The sequence below is a fragment of the Pongo abelii genome, chromosome 6, assembly GCF_028885655.2.
Source record: "Pongo abelii isolate AG06213 chromosome 6, NHGRI_mPonAbe1-v2.0_pri, whole genome shotgun sequence".
NCBI classification, from domain to species: Eukaryota; Metazoa; Chordata; class Mammalia; order Primates; family Hominidae; genus Pongo; species Pongo abelii.
The window spans coordinates 100437616-100464244 of NC_071991.2; the positions used below are offsets into that span (position 1 = coordinate 100437616).

The 26629-nt window shown below is 38.7% G+C and overlaps 1 protein-coding gene across 1 annotated transcript in view; it reads right to left on the reverse strand.

Moving 5' to 3' along the window:
• The window catches only part of RELN (reelin), a 521559-nt gene that overhangs the window by 290690 nt on the left and 204240 nt on the right, over positions 1-26629 (reverse strand). The window contains exon 4 of the mRNA XM_024250358.2: positions 11075-11145. Within this exon, the coding sequence (XP_024106126.2) occupies positions 11075-11145 (71 nt within the window). The remainder of the gene's footprint in view (positions 1-11074; positions 11146-26629) is intronic.

A 26629-nucleotide genomic window follows, 5' to 3' on the forward strand; every position in this document is an offset into this window, starting at 1 on the left:
CTGCTCTTTCAAGAAGCTGGAGTGTAAGAAGGAAACATGGCCGGGGGTACCTGAAGTTCAGGATGAAATACTTGGTAAAGTAGCAGTGGCTTCAGCATATTTAAGCACAGAGGAGGAGGTGGCCACTGCAGAGGAAGACATTGAAGCTAGAAAGCACAATTATTGGAGCAAGGCCTCAGACGAGATGAGATGAACACCATTCCACTAAGTTTATATTTTTCTGCAAATGTGTCTTGGTCCTTCTCTTCTGGGTTTGCATTAGTAAATCTGTACTATAAGCTTCTTAACAATGGGATAGGAGACTGCCTTATGTTGCCACACACCTTGCCTGGGGTCTGGTGCAGTTTCACATATGCCCACTGGGGATACAGCACAATATATATTAATTAATACCAATGAATTCCAACTCTTAAAAACTTGATTATAAAAAATCTATATTAATTTTTACATGAAACAACTGAATTTTCACATGTACATTAAAAATAATGTTGGATTAACAAATTGGATGAAATAATATTTCACAAGCCAAACCAAATTGTGAATTATGTATGTTTGCAACAGCTTTGCCCTCTTCCCCCAAGTGATTGTATAGATCCAAACTTGGTCTTTGTCCTTCAAAATACGGAGGAATCAAGCAGGTTATATAGCAGCATGTGTAGAAAGAATTCTTCCATGGGCACCCAAAATAACTCAATGTAAAATTCTTCTTGGGCATAAATCTAGGAATTTTGACTTTGGACTAGATAAAGCTGTCAAGTGGGAATGTATATAGCCCTCAGAACTGAAAAGAAGGCTGTTTAAATCTATGTTCAATCATCTTGGGATAAACAGCACCAGTCCAAAACATCATTCTTTAGGAAATTAAAAGAATAATCAGACCCACCTCCGGAGTCAGTACCAAGAAATTTTACTATGGTCATGTGAATCAGCTCTTTGTCATTCCCCTTAATCTGCTTGTCTTCAGATCACTTACGGATACTTTCTGCCTGCCATAGCCCCAGGAGGGCTTTAGTTTCTTGCTTTGTTGGGTGGTTTGTAAGACCTTGAAGCAAGATCGGGGGTTCCTGGATGGTTTTCCCTGAGCCTTTTAATTCAGTTGTCTTTGTTTATAAATCACAAAGCCTAGGGATGTCATGAACAGGAGCTGTAACCACTAAAATAAAATATAAGTTACAAAATAGCCAAGGGGAGCACAGATGCCTTTGACTAGCAAACACTTAACACTGGGCACATTCAAGTGAAATACATCAGTATTTATTTTTCTTTTCAACAATTAATGTAGATACGTTAAAACCCAATTCTGACCATGAGAGAGAAACAAGTCTGAATTAATAAAGACTTTGCATTTCAGGATACTGGAAAGATATTTAGTAATATAAGCTGTTGAATAATCAAGGATAGCCAAGAGAAGATTTTGGTAGATCTGATCTACAATTTTTACAATATTTGGGTATAAAGTTACACTTAAAGTGCTAAAAAATATAAAAGGAGGTTAAACAGCCCATTCACATTCTGGACTTCTTGTTAAACTCTCCTCTGCCCCTCTCCATCTCACAGTTTCAACTTTCACCAATCCTTAATACAAATGATTTAAAAATTGCAAAGAGTTTGCATTTGGGATGAAGCATATATGCTGCCTAGCACCATGATCCAAGGGCCCTTACAGAGCACAGCCACAGTTTCTACCACTCACTGTTCTGAGGGTGATGAACAGCTGAAAAACTGCTGAGCCTGGCAGAAAGCAGCCAAGGTTTTCTGTGCCAGCTGTAAGCCCGACCTCTTTCCTCCTGACATAAAACGTTTGCCTTTAGTTATAGCCACTTCCATCAACACAACAACAGAGAATTCCAGGGTGGTTTATAAATGGCATGTGCCCTTTGGGGGCACTACAGGGCATGACTGCTGTCAGGCCACTAAGCCTGCCATCTGGTCTTGCTAAATAATCAATGTGTGTGTTTGAAGAGGGTATGCCAAGAAGCCCACAGGCTAATGAATATACACACACACGATTATTTTCCCTGCTCCATCTTCAACTGTGATGTGTGCATACTGCTGGACCAGTGGCAGCCATGCTGATGCACTCACATCACTTTTGCCTTAACTGTGTAGATTTAGGGCACCAAAGAGTATATGTGTTCTTTCCAAGGTTTTCAGGGAATTTAGGCAGTAGCAATAATCTTGTTTATTAGGGCTGTGGTTCCTGAAGGTTTTTAATGTTTAATCTTTTTTTAACTTTAAGAATCTACTTGGTATAATGGAACCAGCATTGGGCTGTGAGTCCAGAAATTTGAATTCTAGGCCTGCCACTCATGAGTACCGTAGATTTTGTCAAGTTAGCTTGCTTGGCTTCATCACTAATCCACAGATAGGAACCTATAGTTACAAGATCATAGCATGAATTCAAATACTAGTCCTCATCCTAAGTCTATCTATACCACACTCATATTAACATTTTCAATAGTACTCATGTGGTTCAGAGACAGACATATTAGGTCTGCAGCTCTTTTTAGGTTGTTCAGTAATAATTGCTGCAAAAAACCTGATTTCTCCTAGTTCCTTTCAAGTTTTTAGTCTATTCTGATAATTGTGTCTATTCTTTGTTTTGGTCATCTCTAACAGTACTTCAAAAAACACCACAATGTTTATCTTTAAAATCACTTACTGACATTTTGGACAATTTCCAAGATAGTCACTTGGCTAACTCCTTTATCCCCTTCCTGGTCTTTGCTCTAATGTCACCTTCTCAGTGAGGTCTACTCGACTTACCTGCCACCCTATTTAAAATTGCAATCAGCCTCTTCCAACTCCATCCAGCTGTATGCTCTTTCCCTGCTATATTTTAGTGGTCTATTTCCCCCTACAACACTTGCCACCTTCTAACATGGTAACACATTTAGTCATTTCTTATGTCTAATGTTTACTGTCTGTCTCCCCTTCACTGCAATGTAGGCTTCATGGCAGCAGGCATCTTTGCTCTGTTTATTGGCATATTCCAAGACCTAGCCTAGAACAGAGCCTGGCACATGGTAAGCATTAAGTAATTTTTGTTTAGTACTAAATATTGAATAATTTCAGTTCTTTTTGTTTTACAGCTAGTGAATGAACCTAAGCATCTTTTACTTTCAAAACAATTGAGGGTATACAGCCCAGCCAACCCCGCACCCCAGACTAAAGATGGGAAAACTCTAGCTCCTTGTGTGCACCATGACACGACAGCAGAACTCAGATGGGGATGTGTTTACAATTACTTGGAACCTCAGAGATATAAAAAAAAATCTCTGAACCTGCTCTATGTTCCAAGAACATTAAGGGGACTCCTTACAGTTTACATGAAAATCCATGAACAATTTTCAAAAATTTTTAATATGCTGGTACATGTATTTTACAACCAGAGATCAGTGTGAGGAACATTGCTAGTAGCAGCCACACTGACTCATCATGGTCCACAGCAAACATTCAGGGTTAAAGATTTTACAGTAAGGACAGTGATTTTTCAATTGTAAAATGTTTAAGTTGACCATTCAGCAAACATTTACTGAGTCTATGTTTCATGCCAAACATGATTAAACGTTAAAAAAACCAAAAAGCTAAATCACGGTTCCTGCCGTCAAAAAGCTCTCAGCTGGGGGAAATGAGTGTTTAAACAAATAATTATGACACAACAGAGACAGAGCATGTTAAGGGAGTCAGGTAAGTCACCATATAGGAGGAGACATAGGAGTTGTAATTCAGAATTTTTCTTCAATTCTTGAGAAGGGATTTATTCCCCTTGCCACAGCAGACTCGTCCCTTCTCCTTCCTAAGTCTAACCCCATATGTACACTTTTTGGAGGAAATGTGTGCTATTTCTTTATAATACAAATAATGTAAGTTCACTGTAAACAAATTACAAAATAGAGATACATTTTTAAAAAATTAAACATTCACAATTTTACCCCACTGATCTACTTATGCTTTTTATTTCACACCAACTGACCTTGAATAAAATTTTGCTTCAGCAAAATCCCTTCCCTTTATGATGTACTAAACCTGTGCTTTGCGCCAGGGACTCTGGAGAGTAAGGTCACACAAGTGAAGCCCGAATCCACACTGTGATCTGAACGTGTCCCCTCCAAAATTCAGGTGTTGCCAGCGTGGCAGTAGTAAGAGGTGGGGCCTTTAAGCAGTGATTAGGTCATAAGGGTTGGTCCCCCTGTGAATGGGATTAAGGTCCTTATAAAGGAGGCTTCACGCTCAACTGGCTTGCCCCTTTGCCTTCCACCACGTGAGAACACAGCATTCCTCCTCTTAGGAGGATGTATTATCAAGGCACCATCTTAGAAGCTTAAAGCAGCCTTCACCAGACAACTAAACCTGCCAGCACCTTGATTTTGAACTTCCCAGCCTTCGGAACTGTGAGAAAATAAATTTCTGTTCCTTATCAATTACCGAGTCTGTGGCACTCTGTTATGGCAGCACAAACAAAACAATCCACTTCTCTATGATTTCAAAGCCCTCGTAAAGCCTAAAATCCAAAAGTAAATCATGCCCACTAGCATTCTCTCCTCAGTCTCATTTAAGAAAAAAGTAGCCTCTGACATCCAGAACCTGGCCTGGCAATCCCTGCTGGGCCTTGGTGTCCTCCTATTGAACATAAACAATTTCACAGAACATCAACTTCAGACAAGGCTACTCTGTGACCGTGATGAATCAAGATAGAAACACCATCTATTTCTTAATCATGTCTCAACACAGACACAACTTTAGCACTGTCCAAGTCACAATGTGCCAAGCACCCTCTCTCCTGGTTCTTAGGAGCGACTGCTGTTTCTTTATCCATTACAGCAGTAGCCTTGCTCCAGTCTGCCCTCATGGTAGATTTATCGAGATACCTAACCACAGAATTGTCCCCAATTCCAGACAGCATCGAATCCAGAGCAAAGCTCCACTTTCTTAAACCCTACTCCAATCACTAAATACAGCACAAATCTTTTTTACTTTTTTTTTAATTTATTTTTTTTAGACAGAGTCTCACTCCGTCACCTAGGCTGGAGTGCCATGGCATGATTTCAGCTCACTGCTACCTCCACCTCCTGGGTTCAGGCGATTCTTCTGCCTCAGCCTCCTGAATAGCTGGGACTACAGGCATGTGCCATCATGCCCAGCTAATTTTTTGTATTTTTAGTAGAGATGGGGTTTCACTATGTTAACCAGGATCGTCTCAATCTCCTGACCTCGTGATCCACCCGTCTTGGCCTCCCAAAGTGTTGGGATTACAGGCATAAGCCACCGCGCCCCACCCAGCTGAAATCTTATAATAACAATTCCTTTTGTAACCTCCTCTTCTTGAGATGCCCCATGGTTCCCCCATGGTTTGCCTTCTCCCACACTGCAAGAAGCACTAAAGCAACCTGTTCAACCTATTCAACTTCAACTAGGTGTGTTCTGGTGGTGTTTGGCTGCAAGGCACTGGAAGCCTATTATAAACACACTCTGATTTGGAAAGAGGGAGAGAAAATCCAGAATCTTTTCTTCTCTGGGTGCCTACCTCTTTCCTTCCTTATTTTTTTTTTTAAATTTTTTTTAATGGACAAATAATAATGGTACATATTCATTGGGTCCACAGTAATATATATAATGTATAGTGATATTTTTTCAAAGCCTCAATTTTAAACTGCCCAGGATTTATTTCTCATGTCACAGTAATCTATCTTCCCTTGACCGCCTGACTCCAAAGATTGAGCAAGAAGCTTTCCATGCTACAAGGCTGCCTCAAGTGGTCTCGCCTCACCTAAAACCACCCTTATTTTCAGCCAAATTGCCAATCGCCTTTTTTTTTTTTTTTTTTTTTTTGAGGTGGAGTCTTGCTCTGTTGCCCAGGCTGGAATGTAGTGGCACAATCTAGGCTCACTGCAACCTCTGCCTCTCAGGTTTAAGCAATTCTCTTGTGCTCAGCTTCTCGAGTAGCTGGGACTACAGGCACCTGCCACCACGCTTGGCTAATTTTTTCTATTTTTAGTAGAGGTGGGGTTTCACTATGTTGGCCAGGCTGGTCTCAAACTCCTGACCTCAGGTGATCTGCCCGCCTCGGCCTCCCAAAGTGCTGGGAGGCCAAGCCCAGCCCAAATTGCCAATCACCTTCTGATTGTAAAACCCTAAGGTCCTTTTCCATCCTGCATCCTCTATGTTTGTCCTTGTTGGACACCTCTACCATGTTCAGATTTCTTCCCTCCGTTCCCCTCACCTCAGAGGCTTGCCTCTTCTCCAGAGTTCCCTCTTCTTCCCACCCCTGCTCAGTCACTGGTCTTCCTCACTTGGCTGCTTCCTCCATGCTCCAACCATCTCCCTAATGAATGCATTGCCTCCCCAGCATCAATAGGCTGCTGGTTCTCAAATCTCCTTGGTTGCCCCAGCCAGTGACAGGCCCCCTTCTCAGCAGGCTGCTGCAGAACTCTGCAACTCCCTCAGAGCCAACATATGGAAGTGCAGTTGATTATCTTTTTTCCAAACACCTCTAACATTTTCTTTATTTCTTCTCTGTTCCTGGCATCAATATCCACCCAGTCACCCAGGCCAGAAGTGACAGAGTAGCCCCAGATTTCCTCCCTGTTCTCACCCGCACCCCCATACCTTCTCTAGGTCTCTCTAACATATCCCCTTCTTTCTGGCCTCCAAGATCTAGTCACAGTAATACATATAATGTATAATGATCATGTTTTTTCAAAGCCTCAACTTTAAACTGCCCAGCATTTATTTCTCATTTCACAATAATCTGTCTTCCCTTGTCTGCCTGTCCATCATCTGCCTTTAATCTGTCAATAACCCTGCAACACATTCCACCCCCAACCCCCATTAGATTTTCTTTAATTGTTCTATCACTCTCCTGCTTCCTTCCCACCGCCTGCAGAATGCCTAAGTCCCTGAGCATTAACAGAAGGCCCTGCATGATCTGCTCCACTTACCTTTCCAGGCCTCATGGTTTAGCTGTAACGAATTACTGGCTAGCCTCCTCTTTCTTATCTATCAGATTATTGTAGTTTAATTGTTCGCTCATTCATTTCACAAACATTTATGAGATGCATACTGTGCACCACATATTGTGAGAAGCTTTAGAGATTCCACACTAAAAAGCACAGCCCTTACCCTCAAGGAGCATATATCTCATGGAAGACAAGGCATTGTGATGATGTTCTTATGACAACATGCAATAAATAGTTGTCAAATGAATGAATGAATGAATGCACAAGTAAGTTGCTCTCCCTGTGCCTTTGTTTCCTCATCTTCAAAGTGTAGATAATAATAGTTTCTTTTTCAGAGGGTTGCTGTGAAGATTAGATGAGTTGTGAAGATTAGATGAGTGCTTGGAGTGGTGTCTGGCACATAACGGTGTTGAGAGCGTTCCTATTTAATGTGCCTTGAGAATTCTGTAGACAGAGTTACGTATGAGGGTTGTCTAGACCAGCCTGAGGGGAAGAGGGAGGGAATCAAAGATGTTTTCTCTGGAGGGAGGGAGTAATACCCTAAGCAGGTAACCTATGATAGCCCGAGTTAGACAGAACAAAAGGACGTAAAAGGATAGCCCAGGCAAAGAAAACTTGGAGAGTATAGGGTGCAGATAGCACCAGGATGATAGAGCGAGGTGCACTCAGGGAGTTTCAAGGTAAAAATGAGAGGATGACAAGAAATGAGGTAGGAGAGGAAAACTGAAGCCACATTGTAAGGGATTTTCCTTGCACGTTGATAAGCAGTAGGAATTTCACTCTGAAGATAAACTATTGCTTCCAATTGAGATAGTGAAGGGTTTTAAGCAGGCAAATGAAAGAAGCATATTTCCGTTTTAGAAAGCTCATTATAGCAGCTCTGTAAAGGCACCATGAAAATAGGAGCAGAAAAATCCTGAAGGAGGATATTCAGCCGTTCCCAAAGGACGCACTGCTGGGCCCTGATGTGAGGTGGGTCAGTGAGAATGGGAAGGAGGAGATAGATGGTTCTCCTCTCCTCTTTTCTTTTTTTTCTTTCTTTTCTTTTTTTTTGAGACAGAGTCTCACTGTCGCTCAGGCTAGAATTCAGTGGTGCAATTTCGGCTCACTGCAACCTCCGCCTCCCAGGTTCAAGCCATTCTCCTGCCTCAGCCTCCTGAGTAGCTGGGATTACAAGCCCACACCACCACGCCTGGCTAATTTTTGTATTTTTGGTAGAGACAGGGTTTCACCATGTTGGCCAGGCTGGTCTCAAACTTCTGACCTCAAGTGATCTGCTTGCCTCAGCCTCCCAAAGTGCTGTGATTACAGGCATGACCCACTGCGCGTGGCCTCCTCTCCTTTTTTCTTAAACCTCACTAGCCATTCAGGTCTAGCTTCCTGGGATGCCTTTCCTAACACCTCCAGGCAAACTTAGCTACCTCTGTGATCCGTAGATCTGTCATTTGTATCTTAGCCTGTGAGTTCCTCATGAACAAGAAATGGGTCCTTTTCACTTTCATATCCTTATTTAGCACTGTGAGCTAGGACAGAGGTCTTGCAGGTGCTGTATAAAGTTTTGCAGAATAATGACTTTCGGTCGGGTGCGGTGGCTCATGCCTGTAATCCTAGCACTTTGGGAGGTTGAGGCGGGCTGATTACCTGAGGTCAGGAGTTCAAGACTAGCCTGGCCAACATGGTGAAACCTCGTCTCTACTAAAAATATAAAAAATTAGCCGGGTGCAGTGGCACACACCTGTAATCCCAGCTACTCAGGAGGCTGAGGCAGGAGAATCACTTGAACCCAGGAGGTGGAGGTTGTGGTTAGCCGAGATTACATCACTGCACTTCAACCTGGGTGACAGAGCGAGACTTTGTCTCCAAAAAAAAAAAAAATACTTTCAATGAATGTTTTATAAGAAAAGGGATTAAAATTACAGACCCTCTAAGACATAATGAGTACATTTGCTAATCCTTTTACTTTTTCAATATGTTTAGCAAGCAATACAGTCTTGTAATAACAGATATCCTCAGGATCCACAGAAAAAAGTTTGCTTTGCTTGAATTGTTTAATTTGATTAAAATCAACAAACATACTGAGCGTGTTAAAATGGAAAGGCACTGTGCTGTGGTATATGGTGACTGCAATTGTTTTTCCTCTAATAAATATATTAGATATTCCTTACCCAATACATAAATAATGATTACATGATAAAATGTTATTTTATTTGAGGAGACAATTACTGTTTTAATTAAAAATAGATAAGGCCAGAATAAATATATAGTTTATAGCACAAATTGTTTTCCTTATTATTTCCTGACAGTAGAAAGCCATCACTCTTGCACTCTTCTTAGCATTATTTTTCACTTTATCTTGGATAGATTGATATAATTTCGATGAGTCAGATGCTATTGAAAAGCTCAGTGTTTTTCTTCTGGTCCTGGGCTGTACAGCATTTTTAATAATATCCACATCTACCATCGTGTAAATCATGCTCATGTGTAATACTACTATAGAACGCATTTTTCTTTTCCTCACTGGTTGGGAATTCTTTCCCATTGGTTTTTCTTGGCTTTTTCTTTTCATTTTAAATGAAACCAACCCCAATAATTCATTTATAATAGAAAAGACTAAAAAATTTAAGGCTTAAAAGAAATTAGTTTTTAGACAATGGTAAATGTTAATAAAATTAGACATTTCTTTTTCTGACACTATAAATTTTCCAGGATATTAATGTTCACTGCTATGTGGTGTTCTATATTTCAGTAATGTGAGCAATTTCATAGTCTGGAAGAAGATTTGTATTATGATCAAATTCTTGAGTCTACCTACAAAGGCACATTTTAATATCTGTATTCTCAAAAGTCACAGGATAAAAATCTGTTAAACCCAGGAACACTGATAATATGTCTGAAACTATAACTAGAATGAAGTTTTATAAGTCAAGAACTATGTGTGTAAATAATCAGGATTTTGCCATTAATAATCATTAACCATCATGTTACTTAGATAAAGCCATATTGTGATATATATAACTAATAATAAATGGTATTTTCTTAGGTATCTCAAAAACCGATATAATTTTTCCTCATTTCTCTCGAAAGCCCATCAGATATTCTTTAGCAGAGAGATAATTAATAGAAATTTCCTTTAAATTCAATAATATAATTCTAAAAGTTAACAAATTCCCCCCCAAATGTCATTCTAAACAAAAATTAATACTATACTTAAAATAAACAATGAAAATGGCATGACATTTACAAAGACTGACATCAAGTGTTTTCATTATCAAGATGCTGAAATCAAGGAATATATGTATGGCTAAGACAAACTTGTATTCAATCTATCAAGATTTTTAGAATGACTTACATGGTAAACTCTATGTCAGCATCTGGGGAACCAAAGTCCCTTAAGGCATAGTCCCCATACTTGAGAAGCTCAGTCTCTCTAAGGCAACATCCACCCCTTTTCAGAGAAAAATTCTCTATGAAGTGGTAAATGCTATAATGGAAACACAAAGTAGTGTGGAAACTCAAGGGATAGGGGGAAAAAATGAGCATCAGAGCGTGGATCCTGGTTTTAACTTTTTCATTGTGCTGTGTTTGTGTGGGCACGTGCATGCATCCCGGTCACACATATCTGACATTATGTAAAATTTAATCTAAATTGATACAATGTCTAGACACACAAGTCCGAAATTAATAGTGCACACAGTTGAAACAGGCTCATAGATACTGTACACATAATCATGTATAATATGATCAAATGTTAAAAGCAATAATCAGAAACATTTTCAACAAAGCTGACAGGACATTTAAGTGGTAAATTAAGCAGACACGGTTTGTAGAATTTAAAAATTACTACTAAGATTTGTACTTCCAGAATAACTAAAGGTAATTCATTAGAAAAAAATTACGAAAATAAATTTTCTTTTGCTCACACTTAGTATCTTCAGAAGTCTATAGATCTTTGTTAGTAATTACTAAATAACTATTAGTGATACGAAGGGTCAATACTTAAATTTTTAAAGCTTATGATTAAGTAATCATAATGAAATGCTTACTTGGTACATAGAACACAGGACCTGCCATGAATAGTTTGGACATAACACAAACAAATCAAATGTGACGCTTACCTCCTTGTTCACACAACTGCTGGGCTAAAGCATCTTTGAAAATAACCTGGCCCCGGTGTGTTGCTGTAGCCCTGGAAACAAATAGGAAAAGGTTAATTCAACTCTTGTAATATGTTTGGTGAAAATGCATTTTTAAAACTTTTTAAAAAGCTTATTCTTAAACTTTATTGTGTGGATATGATATTTTTAATGAGTACATCAGAACAGTGATATAAATAACATGGAGTGAAAGCTTAAACCAAGACACCTGGGTTGAGGACTGTCTTCTGGTTTTACTATATAAAGACACTGTAACAGTTGTGAGCTTGTTCTGAAAATAGCAGATGTGCGTAAAGCCTATAGAATAAAAAGTATGGAGAGGAGGCTTATTAAAATTTCTTCTTCAGAAGACTTTGATATAAAATGTTTTGTGGAGCAATATTGATATTAGTACTGGAGAAAGATGCTCTTAAGGTACTTTTTTTCTGAAATCAATAGTCACCGTAACATATAGAGTTGAGACAGAGAATTACATTTTTAAAAAGTATTTTCTTAAAAAGAGGGCTATTCAAAGCTTTCATAATAAAATCTGTCATAACAAAATAAAATCACATGAAGGAGATTCACTATTTGAAAGAGATGTGTATCTTTTACTTCTTCTAATCAGAGCTGTGCACAAGGACTGATGAAAAAAAAATAACATCCTTGCAGCAGATGTGTTATTCAATGGCTATAATAAAAAAAGTCTTATTAAAGGAATAATTATGCTTTACATATGAAGGGTTTTCCCTCAAAAAGAATCTTTCTGGCACAAAATGTATTATTTAAGCAAAATTAAAACAGAAAATCTTGTCTCTAAGAAACTTGATTTTAGAAAATAAGCCATACACAAAACCTTTTTTAATAACAAAAAAATTAGCATGAAATCTTAACTTTAGTTTTAGCCAAAACCATCCTAGGGCAAAAATAATTCGATTTAACTATCATCTGCTGAAGATGGATTATGTACAAGGCACTGTACTAGCTCACGACAGGGCAAAGTTTAGCCTATGTATTCCCCCTTGATATGTGTGCCCTTCCTTCGCTCAACATCTTGTTGTTTGCTGGGCCCAGGAGGGCTTCCTGGCTCCCAACATTCCTTGCTCTGGCCCATGTGTGGATGCACCTTTCCCCTCCCTTCTGCAGACCTTTCTGAATTCCATCCTGATTGAATTGTAAGTAGACCCTAGTGTCAGTACCCGCGGACCCAACTCTCTGAAAGTAATCTGATAAATTAATCCATGTTGAAGTGTTAATGGGTGATATCACTTCAAGCTAACATATTTCAGCAGTGAAAGTGTTATACCTTCTCACACACACACACACACACACACACACACAATGGCACAATAGTGAGAGTTTTGAATGGTGGAAGGGAGATATAATTGGAAAGAAAAATCACTGGGTGGCCTTCAACTCACACCATATGTGAAGCCTATAAGGGGCGTCAGCCCTTGTTGTTGCATATTAATCATTATCAAAATTAACACATAAACAGATGCTATTCTTTTTATATATTCACATATGTTTATAGGTTTTTCTTTGCTTTCAGAAAGCTGAAAATGTGGAGAACTAAACATAGGGCCAATCCAAGCCATAAACATGGCCTAGAGGCTCTCTAATCAGTACAGATTTTATGACCAGAGGGAACACCATAACTTTTTTACTTAAATACACTGTTCAAACCAACCAATCCAAGAGTGTCTGAGTTCACATACACTTCTAATAGCAACACAGTGATCACCAATGTAGAATTTTAACGTGACATTTGCTTTGGAAGGGACACATTTTCTGAAATCACTAACCACCAAGAAAAGTCCTACGACAAGCAGTGTTTAAATAACTGTTCGTTTTTGTTGTCTTCTGGTTGTAAGTATATAATATTCCTATGATAATATTTCTTATTGGTCCACAAGCCTACTTGTCATTGTGCCAGCCTATGCTCCCATGAACACGATCAGCCAAATTATCAAAATAAGATTCAGGTAACAGAGGTTTCACCTTTTCTCTAAATATCAGATATACCAACATCTCCTAGTCACTTTACAGAATCTTGTGAGGAGTCCACACTGTTTTCCCCATTACTCAGTTTCCTCAGATTTATTATTTGTTGCCTTCATTAATATTCTTACTTCTGCTACTTTGGTTCAATAAATCTCATAAATTTCTAAAGAATAATGACAGAGTAATTGAACCTGGACGAACCTTTAAGATCATCTGCTCAGAATGTCTTTAGCAGTGGTACTCATGCTTCAAACAAATGTGGAATTCCAATGAATAAAACAGAGGAACCCTAGCTTTTCAAAATTATGGGGCTCCGCACTACCTATTTCCCAAATCTTGCTATTGTGCTTCTCTGGAACTCTTAGGGTTTAAGGGAGCAGAGTTTGAAAACCACTAAACTGGTCTAATTCTTACAGTATACGGATCAGGAACGTGAGGCCAGGGAGGATATTAACCTACTGAAGGTTGCACAGCCCATTAATTTTAGATAAGATCTGATTTCAGGTCTTAGATTCGAGGCCTTGGATTCTTTCCCTTGCATCAGCAGTTTTCCAAATGTGTTCCACAGTGATGCCCTAGGCGTCTCCATGAGAGTCAAGAGAAGGAGGGGCAACAGCCAATGTTCCAGGCACCAGCCAATTCAACCAAACCGTCTAGGCTTTATATGTCCTAATTATTTAATTTTGTTTAAAGAAAGGACTCAGTAATTAAAAGCCAGCTTGAGAAGCACAGCACACCATGCACTCAATGCCATTATCTGAAGTCCCCTGCTTGGGAAAAGTAGAAGTAGTAATAATAATAGTGGCTGGTATATATACTTACTGTTATTCTAACAACTATTATGAATTGAAATTTACCCCCTAGGCACTGTTGTAGGGCTTTACATAAATTAACTCAGTTAATCCTGTTAACAGCCCTACAAAGTAGATACTCTTATCCATTTTTCCTCGGACACAGAGCTATTGCATGATTTACAAATGTCACACAACTGGTGGCAAAGCCGGGATTCAAACCTAGGCAGTTTGAGTGTAGAGTCTTTGCTTTTAAGCATTACAGCAATATTTCATTAACCTGATTCAAAAATACGATGGTAGCTTTCAGTCTCTTTTCAGAGGAAGAGCCTGCTTTCAGGGTGTGATTTTCTTTTTTCTTTCTTTCTTTCTGTTGAGATGGAGTCTTGCTCTGTCACCAACCTGCAGTGCAGTGGCGTGATCTTGGCTCGCTGCAACCTCCACCTCCCAGGTTCAAGCGATTCTCCTGCCTCAGCCTCCTGAGTAGCTGAGACTACAGGCGTGCGCCACCATGCCCAGCTAATTTTTGTATTTTTAGTAGTAACGGGGTTTCACCATGTTGGCCAGGATGGTCTCGATCTCTTGACCTCGTGATCTGCCTGCCTCAGCCTCCCAAAGTGCTGGGATTACAGGTGTGAGTGACCGCAACCGGCCCAGGGCCTGATCTTTAAAGAAATGTCTTCTCTGACTTGTGTTCTCTACTCCAACCCTTCAGGCTAAAGCCATTTTAGTTAACCTCATTTTGGACAAACTTTTTGTCATTTCTGTTGGAACTCTGGCCTCTTGGCCAGCAACTCCTTGCAATTTGCCTTTGAAAATACCATTTCTCTCTCTCAACCCCTTCTCCCACAGTGTTCTGTGAGCCCCTCAACTTCTTTTCAACTTTTTGTTATTTAATGTAAAATCTAAGACAAGATACATTAAATCCTTATTGGCATATATTTATTCTTCACCTAGTACATAGTATTTGTCCAATTTTAAACTTTCTTCCATTTTATAGGTTTCAATTAATCTTTTTTTCAAAAAATGTTTTAACATTTATTTTAAGTTCAGGGGTACATGTGCAGGTTTGTTACACAGGTAAACTCGTGTCATTGGGGTTTGTTGTACAGATTACTTCATCACCCAGCTATTAAGCATAGTACCCATTAGTTATTTTTTCTGATCTTCTCCCTACTCCCACCCTCCACCCTCCAATAGGCCCCAGTGTGTGTTGTTCCTCTCTATGTGTCCATGTGTTCTTATCATTTAGCTCCCACTTATCAGTGAGAACATTTGGTATTTGGTTTTCTGTTCCTATGCTAGTTTGCTAAGGATAATGGCCTCCAGCTCCATCCATATCCCTGCAAAGGACCTGATCTCATTCTTTTTTATGGCTGCGTAGTATTCCATGGTATATATGTATCACATTTTCTCTATCCAGTCTACATTGATGGAGCCCCTAGACTTCTATCAGTTTATTGTAGTCCCCTTTCGACTCTTTGTCATATTTCTTCCAATGAAGACCCCTTGCATCTTCCTGTATGCTACAGCCATAAAATTACTGGATGACGTTCTCAGCCATGCTGCTGCCCAAACCCTGGAACATACGTGGATACCCAATACACATGTGTGCTGACAGATAAACATCACTTGCATCACTTTCTTTCCAAACCCTTGGAACTCTCAGATAACATTTTAATCTAAAACGATCCCACCCTATAGAAGACGCATGGTTAGTATTTTTAAAGGTTTGCATATTGGCGTCTTATCTTGGGGAAAAGAAACAGCAGAAGCCCAAGTGACCAGCAATAACACAAGCTCTCTTGCTTTATCCCATGAACCGTCTGCACTGCACTCCTTAGGGTGGGATTAATGTCAATATGGCAAGCCTATTTGAACATATTTAGAGCTGTCAAATAATTCATGGTGGTTTACCCACAGAATCACAGCATTTATTTCAAATCTTCTATGGAAATATATATTCTACCACATAAATATATATTATATATTCCAAAATTGCTAAAAGCATGGTAACTTAGAATTAAGTCTCTAGAGGTCCGGTCCTCCAATTTTTAAAATTACATTGACAGATAAAATTGTATGTAAAGCTGTGTATTAAATCTAGCTAATTAACATATGCATTACCTCCTATAGTCATCGTTTTTGTGGTGAGATCCACATCCACTCTCTTAGCATTTTCAAGAGTACAATACTATAGTCACCATGTTGTGCAATAGATATTTTGAACTTATCCCTCCTGTCTAACAGAAATTTTGTATCTTTGACCAACATCTCCCCAACCACCTCCCCAAACCACCCAGCCCCTGATAACCCCCATTCTACTCTCTACTTCTATAAGAGCAACTTTTTTAGATTCCACCAAGTCCTCCAATTTTAACACACAATATGTTTTAAAATAAGAATACAGAGTTATGGTGACAAGCCGGATTCATTTCCAGAATTGTTATTTTATGCAATTTACAGCTCTCTCTCAGGGGGAAGGTCCATCGCATTGATGGTGTTATTAACTATGCTGGTACTATTTGCACTTAATTTTACATAATTAGAAATAATTTTTCATAAGAGTTCAGGAAATATGCTCATTGTTTACTGTTTTGGAAAGTAGACCAAGTTTCTTAAACACGTTTCTAATAAGCACTTATCTTCTTCTTGGGAGATGCACAGATCTCTAAGGCAAACTTGCCAACAAGAGCCCCTATTAACTAAGTAATTTTAAAATCCCTTTGGACTGTTATTACCTATCATTTTAAAAGCTCTACAGATTCTCCAAAATGAAGAAAGTTCATTATGATCATCATATTCAGTGCTTGAAAAAGCATTTGTTGTCATGATTTAAAAAAAGCCTGTGATATTTTCAACCTAACTAAACAACAGAGTAACTGTATGCTCAAAGCATTTAAGAATTAAGCGTGCATTGTGCTGCGGCACAGGGCTGAGGTATAGTCTCTGCAAGGAGAAATACCAGTGACAGAACACAGTTAGGTGCCACTTATGAGCTACATGACTTTGGACAACTTCTTTAATCACTCTAGGCAACAGGCTCCCTATCTGAGGATAGGGATAACTTGAAATAATAACTATTACTTCAAGATATTAATATTCACTCTTAAATACTTATAGTCTCTCAACCTAAATAGATTTCAAACTTCTGGAATAGGAATCAGTAATTAAAAAGAAATTATCCCCCATAAGGCATTGGTCATAACGATTTGAACATATGAAGGAATCAGAGCTATTTCTATTTTTGACTTATATTTGTATTTGATTTATATTTTTCACTCCATAATTTGCTTACCATGTATTGCCATCCAGTTTACAAAGAAGGAATACAAAAGTATTTTAATATAGTTGCTATAATGCCTAAATTCCCAAGTATATTACTATTTGTTGATTTCATGAATCAATTTGCTCATAGATTAACATAAAGAATCACACCAGCTGGTTCATTTTTAAACCTATGACAATGCACTTTACCTCCAGGGGTGGGTTCCTTTTTCTATCTACTGCTTTGTCAATAAGGTCTGGTATGTTAGTTGACTTGTCCATTTTACAGCTGGAAGAGCATTCATTAATCAGCATTTTGAAGTTAGTCTTGTGTAATTCAGTATGCCTGTGCCAAGCCACCCTTCAGGAAAGGTAACTAAATATGTGGAATACGGGGGAAAAAGAGTTTATCTGAGTTCGGTAAATTTGATCTTCAAAGGAATCAATTCACCCTTTAAAATTCTTATCCCTTTGTATCAGCAAATTACAGTACTTTCTTTTCTCTTTCTTTCTTTCTTTTCAAGACAAGGAAGGTCTCACCATGTCACCCAGGTTAATCTTAACTCCTGGGCTCAAACAATCCTCCCACCTTGCCTTCTCAGAGTGCTGGGATTAAAAGCATAAAACTTACAGTGCATTCTAATTTGGGGATATATATTGATGTTTATCAAAATAAGCTTCAAAACCCATACAAAAGAGACATGAATAGCTTCAAGGAGTAATTATTTTTGTTAAATCTCAACTTCAACTATGGCAAAACCATTGCAAAATAAGCAAAGGATTCTGTATGTTTTCACAATGCTTTTGCTATCTTTACTGCCCTAATTGTTTTTATAGTTACATCTTTTATTCCGAAGCCAGAGAATGTTTTTTCTGTCAAATGTATAAATACTTTTTCTTCCTGAAAACAACAAATTTCAGTATTAATGTTCATTATCCAGTAATCACAAAGTCTACGTGTCCTTAAAGGTTACCAAATAGATGGTTTAACCTTGATTTGTGATCAAAGTATACTTTTTATTAGCAAGAGAAGGAACATGCAGATGAAATCCTTTAAGTATGGCAAATCAATGAATGGTTAATAGTAACTTAGCTTTCTTCCAAAGTGATTCAGCAAACTCCTGAAATGGAGATGGCGGCTTTATGTTCCTCCGACAGTATTTGTTCATCCACGGTATTGTATGCATTCAGCCACATGTAGTGCGAACTGTTTTACTTAAAGTATTTTTAGTAACATCACTAAATGATTTTGCACTGAAATAAAGAGTCATCATTTCGGTGAAAAACACTTGGTAGTTGCAGGATATGTAATACCAAAGAGAAGGAGACATTTATCATTGGCAGAGTTATATATCCTTCGTAAATCACCAAGGAAGTGAATCTGGGGAGGGAAGATACCCACAAGCAGATTAAACCACATTTTATTTTGTCCATATGCAGAAGAATGGCTCGTCTAGTAAAAGGAAGAAATGACAAATTTCTCAGGATTATCACAAAGTTTTAATGTAAGGGGACGTTGATTGGACTGATGTATGTATCAAGAAGGATCACCATTAAGGTGTTAAATGTGTCAAAAGTTCCCAACTTACATTTAGGATTAACTTTAATTTCCAGGAATATGTAATTTATTTCAGGAGAAAATAACTTTATGAGTTAAGTCCATTGAGAAATGCAGATTAAAAAATTCTTCAGCAGCCCTCACCTACGTCAGTAAGAGGTGAAATCCTCAGAGCAGCCCAGCTAACAGTGACCTGGCGTGAGCATGTGAAAGCATCCACATTTCTAAAACTGAATGCAGGAGTGCTGTCTACCAAGAGTGAGTGACTTTTTATTGTTTAAATTTAAAATGGCTTTATTTGGGTTTTATCAGGAATTTTCCTGGTTTTTCCTGGTTCACAACTAACGGATCCTTGATTATGAACAACAGCAAACAGGATACATAATTTTTTCTTAATAAAAAGATGATGTTATCTCTGCCTCTTCTAATAATTATTCAACAAACCATTACGGATTATGAATCTGAAGGGGTGTTAATTATAAGCCTACTTTAGGTGCTCACATTTCTTACCTTGGCCGTGTTGGCATATAACATAAACTCAGCAAACATTCTTTTTGAATTACGTCTTCTTTGTTATGTTATGTGTACCCTAGGCACAGGGATTTTGGTCTGTTTCTTTTTTAATATTTTACTTGATAATTGACATAAAGCATCCATGCAGTAAATGTTTGTGAAATGGGTGAATGATTAACGTATGTTACACTTGATACAGAATGTTAAACGCTTTAAAAAGTAACCAGCAAGCTACTGCATAAGAAACACCATGAAAAAGATGATTAGATGATAATAATAGTCAAGACAAACATTGTTATAAGTAAGATTTATCTTGGAAATCAGTTAACAGCAAGAACTGTAAAAGTAAATAAGCTGGTGTATTTGCTTTATTATCACAATATGTTTCATCATTTAACATCTTCCAGAGTATCCTTAAACCAACTGTATTCTGGAAATGCCTTCTAAAACGTTAAAATAAAAATGCTTTCCATACCACCTTTTAAAATATTAAAATTATTTGGGAGGTTCTGCTGTTTTAAACACCTTTTAATTAAGTAAGCCTATGGTCACTTGTCTCAGAGGCATTCTTAGGCAAGGCAAGAACAAAACTGGAAAAATGGCATGTCAATTCCAAAGAAAATCCTAGTAAAAAACAATGTTTTATGCTGGATATGAATTAAAGAGTCTGTAAATTTGCTGAAAGATGTATGCAAAGTATTTAAGTATCACATTTAAGTAGACTCAAAGAAAGAGCACTAGTTTCCACAATGGAAGAAGGGGAGTTTTGCTCTAGGATGGGCATCCATTACCTCCATGATTTATACTGTGTCACTTAACTTCTGTGTGTCTTACTTTCTTAATGTATAAAATAAACTGAATGGACTGAAGAATTTTAAGGCTCAAACAGCAGATCTGGAATCAGAAGATGTGGGTTTGCACCACAGCTCAATGATTTATGTTGATCTAATATGAGTGTTAATTTTCTGAGATAGGACTAGAAATGTTGTGCTATTTATTTTCAGGGCTGTGATGAAAATCAAATGTGATCAACTCTGTGAAAATATTGTGGAAAATATAAGGAATTATGATGATAATGTCTGGTTAGTCACTTCAGAATACAGCACAGAATTGAAAGGGAATTAAAGGAGCACGTTCTATAGGATTTAAGATCAAATGCTGTTTTTGATCTTAAAAGGAAAAGAAGGGAAGACTGTAAACTCTATTTTTTTTTTTGACTGTGACGAAGTCAATGAAAGCTCCAATAAGGGATATGATTTCTAACCTAGTTAATTAATCATAACAAATTAGGACAATAATGGTGTATTCCTGCAAAGAAATCCTGCCAAAGTACATACAAGTGTTGCTTTGAAGCAAATAAGCTGTAAAGCAAGCCTCTACTATAGCACACAATATTAAAAAACTTTTTTTCCATTATAAAGGTAACTTGTATTATGAAAAATTTTAAATACATAAAAGTATTAATATGAAAATAAAATTACTCATTCATACTAAGGAGAGATAATCACTATTCATATTTTAGTAAATCAAATACCCTTGTAGTTTTTAAAATTAATTAATATAAAGTTGTTTAAAAAAACTGCTTCCCTAAACAGCTGTTTTCTATTTGCTTATATTTAATATTTGTTATAAATAGTTGCCATGTCATTAAGTACTTTTCAAACAAGATTTTTAAAGGCTAACCCATCAATGTGCTGTATTCAGGAGACCCACCTCATGTGCAAAGACACATAGGCTCAAAATAAAGGGATGGATGGAGAAAGATTTACCAAGAAAATGGAAACAAACAAAAAAAAAGCAAGGGTTGCTATCCTAGTATCTGATAAAACAGACTTTAAACCAACAAAGATAAAAAAAGACAAAGAAGGGCATTACATAATAGTAAAGGGATTAATGCAACAAGAAGAGCTAACTATCCTAAATATATATGCATCCAAAACAGGAGCACCCAGATTCATAAAGCAAGTTCTTAGAGACCTACAAAGAGACTTAGACTCCCACACAATAATAGTGGGAGACTTTAACACCCCACTGTCAATATTAGACAGATCAACGAAGCAGAAAATTTACAAGGATATTCAGGACTTGAACTCAGTTCTGGACCAAGCAGACCTAATAGACATCTACAGAACTCTCCACCCCAAATCAACAGAATATACATTCTTCTCAGCACCACATCACACTTATTCTAAAATTGACCACATAATTAGAAGTAAAACACTCCTCAGCAAATGGAAAAGAAAGGAAATCATAACAGTCTCTCAGACCACAGTGCCATCAAATTAGAACTCAGCATTAAGAAACTCACTCAAAACCTCACAACTACATGAAAACTGAAAAACCTGCTCCTGAATGACTACTGGGTAAATAACGAAATTAAGGCACAAATAAATAAGTTCTTTGAAACCAATGAGAACAAAGACACAACATACTAGAATCTCTGGGACACAGTAAAAGCAATGTTTAGAGGGAAATTCATAGCACTAAATGCCCACAGGAGAAAGCGGGAAAGATCTAGAATAAGTACCCTAACACAATTAAAAGAACTAGTAAAGCAAGAACAAACAAATTCAAAAGCTAAAAGACAAGAAATAACTAAGATCAGAGCAGAACTGAAAAACCCTTCAAAAAAAATCAGTGAATCCAGGAGCTGGTTTTCTAAAAAGATTAACAAAATAGAGGGGGAGGAGCCAAGACGGCCGAATAGGAACAGCTCCGGTCTACATACAGCTCCCAGGGTGAGCGAAGCAGAAGACGGGTGATTTCTGCATTTCCATCTGAGGTACGGTGTTCATCTCACTAGGGAGTGCCAGATAGTGGGCGCAGGTCAGTGGGTGAGTGCACCGTACGCCAGCCGAAGCAGGGGCAAGGCATTGCCTCACTCGGGAAGCGCAAGGGGTCAGGGAGTTCCCTTTCCAGGGGTGACAGACGGCACCTGGAAAATCGGGCCACTCCCACCCGAATACTCTGCTTTTCCGAATGGTTTAGGAAACGGTGCCCCAGGAGATTATAGCCCGCACCTGGCTCAGAGGGTCCTACGCCCACGGAGTATCGCTGATTGCTAGCACAGCAGTCTGAGATCAAACAGCAAGGTGGCAGCGAGGCTGGGAGAGGGGCGCCAGCCATTGCCCAGGCTCCCTTAGGTAAACAAAGCAGCCTGGAAGCTTGAACTGGGTGGAGCCCACCACAGCTCAAGGAGGCCTGTCTGCCTCTGTAGGCTCCACCTCTAGGGGCAGGGCACAGACAAACAAAAAGACAGCAGTAACCTCTGCAGACTTAAATGTCCCAGTCTGACAGCTTTGAGGAGAGCAGTGGTTCTCCCAGCACGCAGCTGGAGATCTGAGAACGGGCTGACTGCCTCCTCAAGTGGGTCCCTGACCCCTGACCCCCGAGCAGCCTAACTGGGAGGCACCCCCCAGCAAGGGCAGACTGACACCTCACATGGCCGGCCAGGTACTCCAACAGACCTGCAGCTGAGGGTCCTGTCTGTTAGAAGGAAAACTAACAGAAAGGACATCCACACCAAAAACCCATCTGTACATCACCATCATCAAAGACCAAAAGTAGATAAAACCACAAAGATGGGGAAAAAACAGAGCAGAAAAACTGGAAACTCTAAAAAGCAGAGTACCTCTCCTCCTCCAAAGGAACGCAGTTCCTCACCAGCAACGGAACAAAGCTGGATGGAGAACGACTTTGACGAGCTGAGAGAAGGCTTCAGATGATCAAATTACTCCGAGCTACGGGAGGATATGCAAACCAAAGGCAAAGAAGTTGAAAACTTTGAAAAAAATTTAGAAGAATGTATAACTAGAATAACCAATACAGAGAAGTGCTTAAAGGAGCTGATGGAGCTGAAAACCAAGGCTCGAGAACTACGTGAAGAATGCAGAAGCCTCAGGAGCTGATACGATCAAATGGAAGAAAGGGTATCAGCCCTGGAAGATGAAATGAATGAAATGAAGCGAGAAGGGAAGTTTAGAGAAAAAAGAATAAAAAGAAACGAGCAAAGCCTCCAAGAAATGTGGGACTATGTGAAAAGACCAAATCTACATCTGATTGGTGGACCTGAAAGTGACAGGGAGAATGGAAACAAGTTGGAAAACACTCTACAGGATATTATCCAGGAAAACTTCCCCAATCTAGCAAGGCAGGCCAACATTCAGATTCAGGAAATACAGAGAACGCCACAAAGATAGTCCTCGAGAAGAGCAACTCCAAGACACATAATTGTCAGATTCACCAAAGTTGAAATGAAGGAAAAATTGTTAAGGGCAGCCAGAGAGAAAGGTCGGGTTACCATCAAAGGGAAGCCCATCAGACTAACAGCAGATCTCTCGGTAGAAACCCTACAAGCCAGAAGAGAGTGGGGGCCAATATTCAACATTCTTAAAGAAAAGAATTTTCAACCCAGAATTTCATATCCAGCCATACTAAGCTTCATAAGTGAAGGAGAAATAAGATACTTTACAGACAAGCAAATGCTGAGAGATTTTGTCACCACCAGGCCTGCCCTAAAAGAGCTCCTGAAGGAAGCGCTAAACATGGAAAGGCACAACCGGTACCAGCCACTGCAAAATCATGCCAAACTGTAAAGACCATCGAGACTAGGAAGAGACTGCATCAACTAACGAGCAAAATAACCAGCTAACATCATAATGACAGGATCAAATTCACACATAACAATATTAACTTTAAATGTAAATGGACTAAATGCTCTAATTAAAAGACACAGACTGGCAAATTGGATAAAGACTCAAGACCCATCAGTGTGCTGTATTCAGGAAACCCATCTCACGTGCAGAGACACACATAGGCTCAAAATAAAAGGATGGAGGAAGATCTACCAAGCAAATGGAAAGCAAAAAAAGGCAGGGGTTGCAATCCTAGTCTCTGATAAAACAGACTTTAAACCAGCAAAGATCAAAAGAGACAAAGAAGGCCATTACATAATGGGAAAGGGATTAATTCAACAAGAAGAGCTAACTATCCTACATATATATGCACCCAATACAGGAGCACCCAGATTCATAAAGCAAGTCCTGAGTGACCTACAAAGAGACTTAGACTCCCACACATTAATAATAGGAGACTTTAACACCCCACTGTCAACATTAGACAGATCAACGAGACAGAAAGTCAACAAGGATACCCAGGAATTGAACTCAGCTCTGCACCAAGCGGACCTAATAGACATCTACAGAACTCTCCACTCCAAATCAACAGAATATACATTTTTTTCAGCACCACACCACACCTATTCCAAAATTGACCACATACTTGGAAGTAAAGCACTCCTCAATAAATGTAAAAGAACAGAAATTATAACAAACTATCTCTCAGATCACAGTGCAATCAAGCTAGAACTCAGGATTAAGAATCTCACTCAAAACCACTCAACCACATGGAAACTGAACAACCTGCTCCTGAATGACTACTGGGTACATAATGAAATGAAGGCAGAAATAAAGATGTTCTTTGAAACCAATGAGAACCAAGACACAACATACCGGAATCTCTGGGACACATTCAAAGCAGTGTGTAGAGGGAAATTTATAGCACTAAATGCCCACAAGAGAAAGCAGGAAAGATCCAAAATTGACACCCTAACATCACAATTAAAAGAACTAGAAAAGCAAGAGCAAACACATTCAAAAGCTAGCAGAAGGCAAGAAATAACTAAAATCAGAGCAGAACTGAAGGAAACAGTGACACAAAAAACCCTTCAAAAAATTAATGAATCCAGGAGCTGGTTTTGTGAAAGGATCAACAAAATTGATAGACTGCTAGCAAGACTAATAAAGAAAAAAAGAGAGAAGAATCAAATAGATGCAATAAAAAATGATAAAGGGGATATCACCACCAATCCCACAGAAATACAAACTACCATCAGAGAATACTACAAACACCTCTATGCAAATAAACTAGAAAATCTAGAAGAAATGGATAAATTCCTCAACACATACACCCTCCCAAGACTAAACCAGGAAGAAGTTGAATCTCTGAATAGACCAATAACAGGAGCTGAAATTGTGGCAATAATCAATAGCTTACCAACCAAAAAAAGTCCAGGACCAGATGGGTTCACAGCCGAATTCTACCAGAGGTACAAGGAGGAACTGGTACCATTCCTTCTGAAACTATTCCAATCAATAGAAAAAGAGGGAATCCTCCCTAACTCATTTTATGAGGCCAGCATCATCCTGATACCAAAGCCAGGTAGAGACACAACCAAAAAAGAGAATTTTAGACCAATATCCTTGATGAACATTGATGCAAAAATCCTCAATAAAATACTGGCAAACAGAATCCAGCAGCACATCAAAAAGCTTATCCACCATGATCAAGTGGGCTTCATCCCTGGGATGCAAGGCTGGTTCCATATACGCAAATCAATAAATGTAATTCAGCATATAAACAGAACCAAACACAAAAACCACATGATTATCTCAATAGATGCAGAAAAGGCCTTTGACAAAATTCAACAATCCTTCATGCTAAAAACTCTCAATAAATTAGGTATTGATGGGTCATAACTCAAAATAATAAGAGCTATCTATGGCAAACCCACAGCCAATATCATACTGAATGGGCAAAAACTGGAAGCATTCCCTTTGAAAACTGGCACAAGACAGGGATGCCCTCTCTCACCACTCCTATTCAACATAGTGTTGGAAGTTCTGGCCAGGGCAATTAGGCAAGAGAAGGAAATCAAGGGTATTCAATTAGGAAAAGAGGAACTCAAATTGTCCCTGTTTGCAGACGACATGATTGCATATCTAGAAAACCCCATTGTCTCAGCCCAAAATCTCCTTAAGCTGATAAGCAACTTCAGCAAAGTCTCAGGATACAAAATCAATGTGCAAAAATCACAAGCATTCTTATACACCAATAACAGACAAACAGAGAGCCAAATCATGAGTGAACTCCCATTCACAATTACTTCAAAGAGAATAAAATACCTAGGAATCCAACTTACAAGGGACGTGAAGGACCTCTTCAAGGAGAACTACGAACCACTGCTCAAGGAAATAAAAAAGGATACAAACAAATGGAAGAACATTCCATGCTCATCGGTAGGAAGAATCAATATAGTGAAAATGGCCATACTGCCCAAGGTAATATACAGATTCAATGCCATCCCCATCAAGCTACCAATGACTTTCTTCACAGAATTGGAAAAAACTACTTTAAAGTTCATATGGAACCAAAAAAGAGCCCGCATCGCCAAGTCAATCCTAAGCCAAAAGAACAAAGCTGGAGGCATCACACTGCCTGACTTCAAACTATACTACAAGGCTACAGTAACCAAACAGCATGGTACTGGTACCAAAACAGAGATATAGATCAATGGAACAGAACAGAGCCCTCAGAAATAACGCCGCATATCTACAACTATCTGAT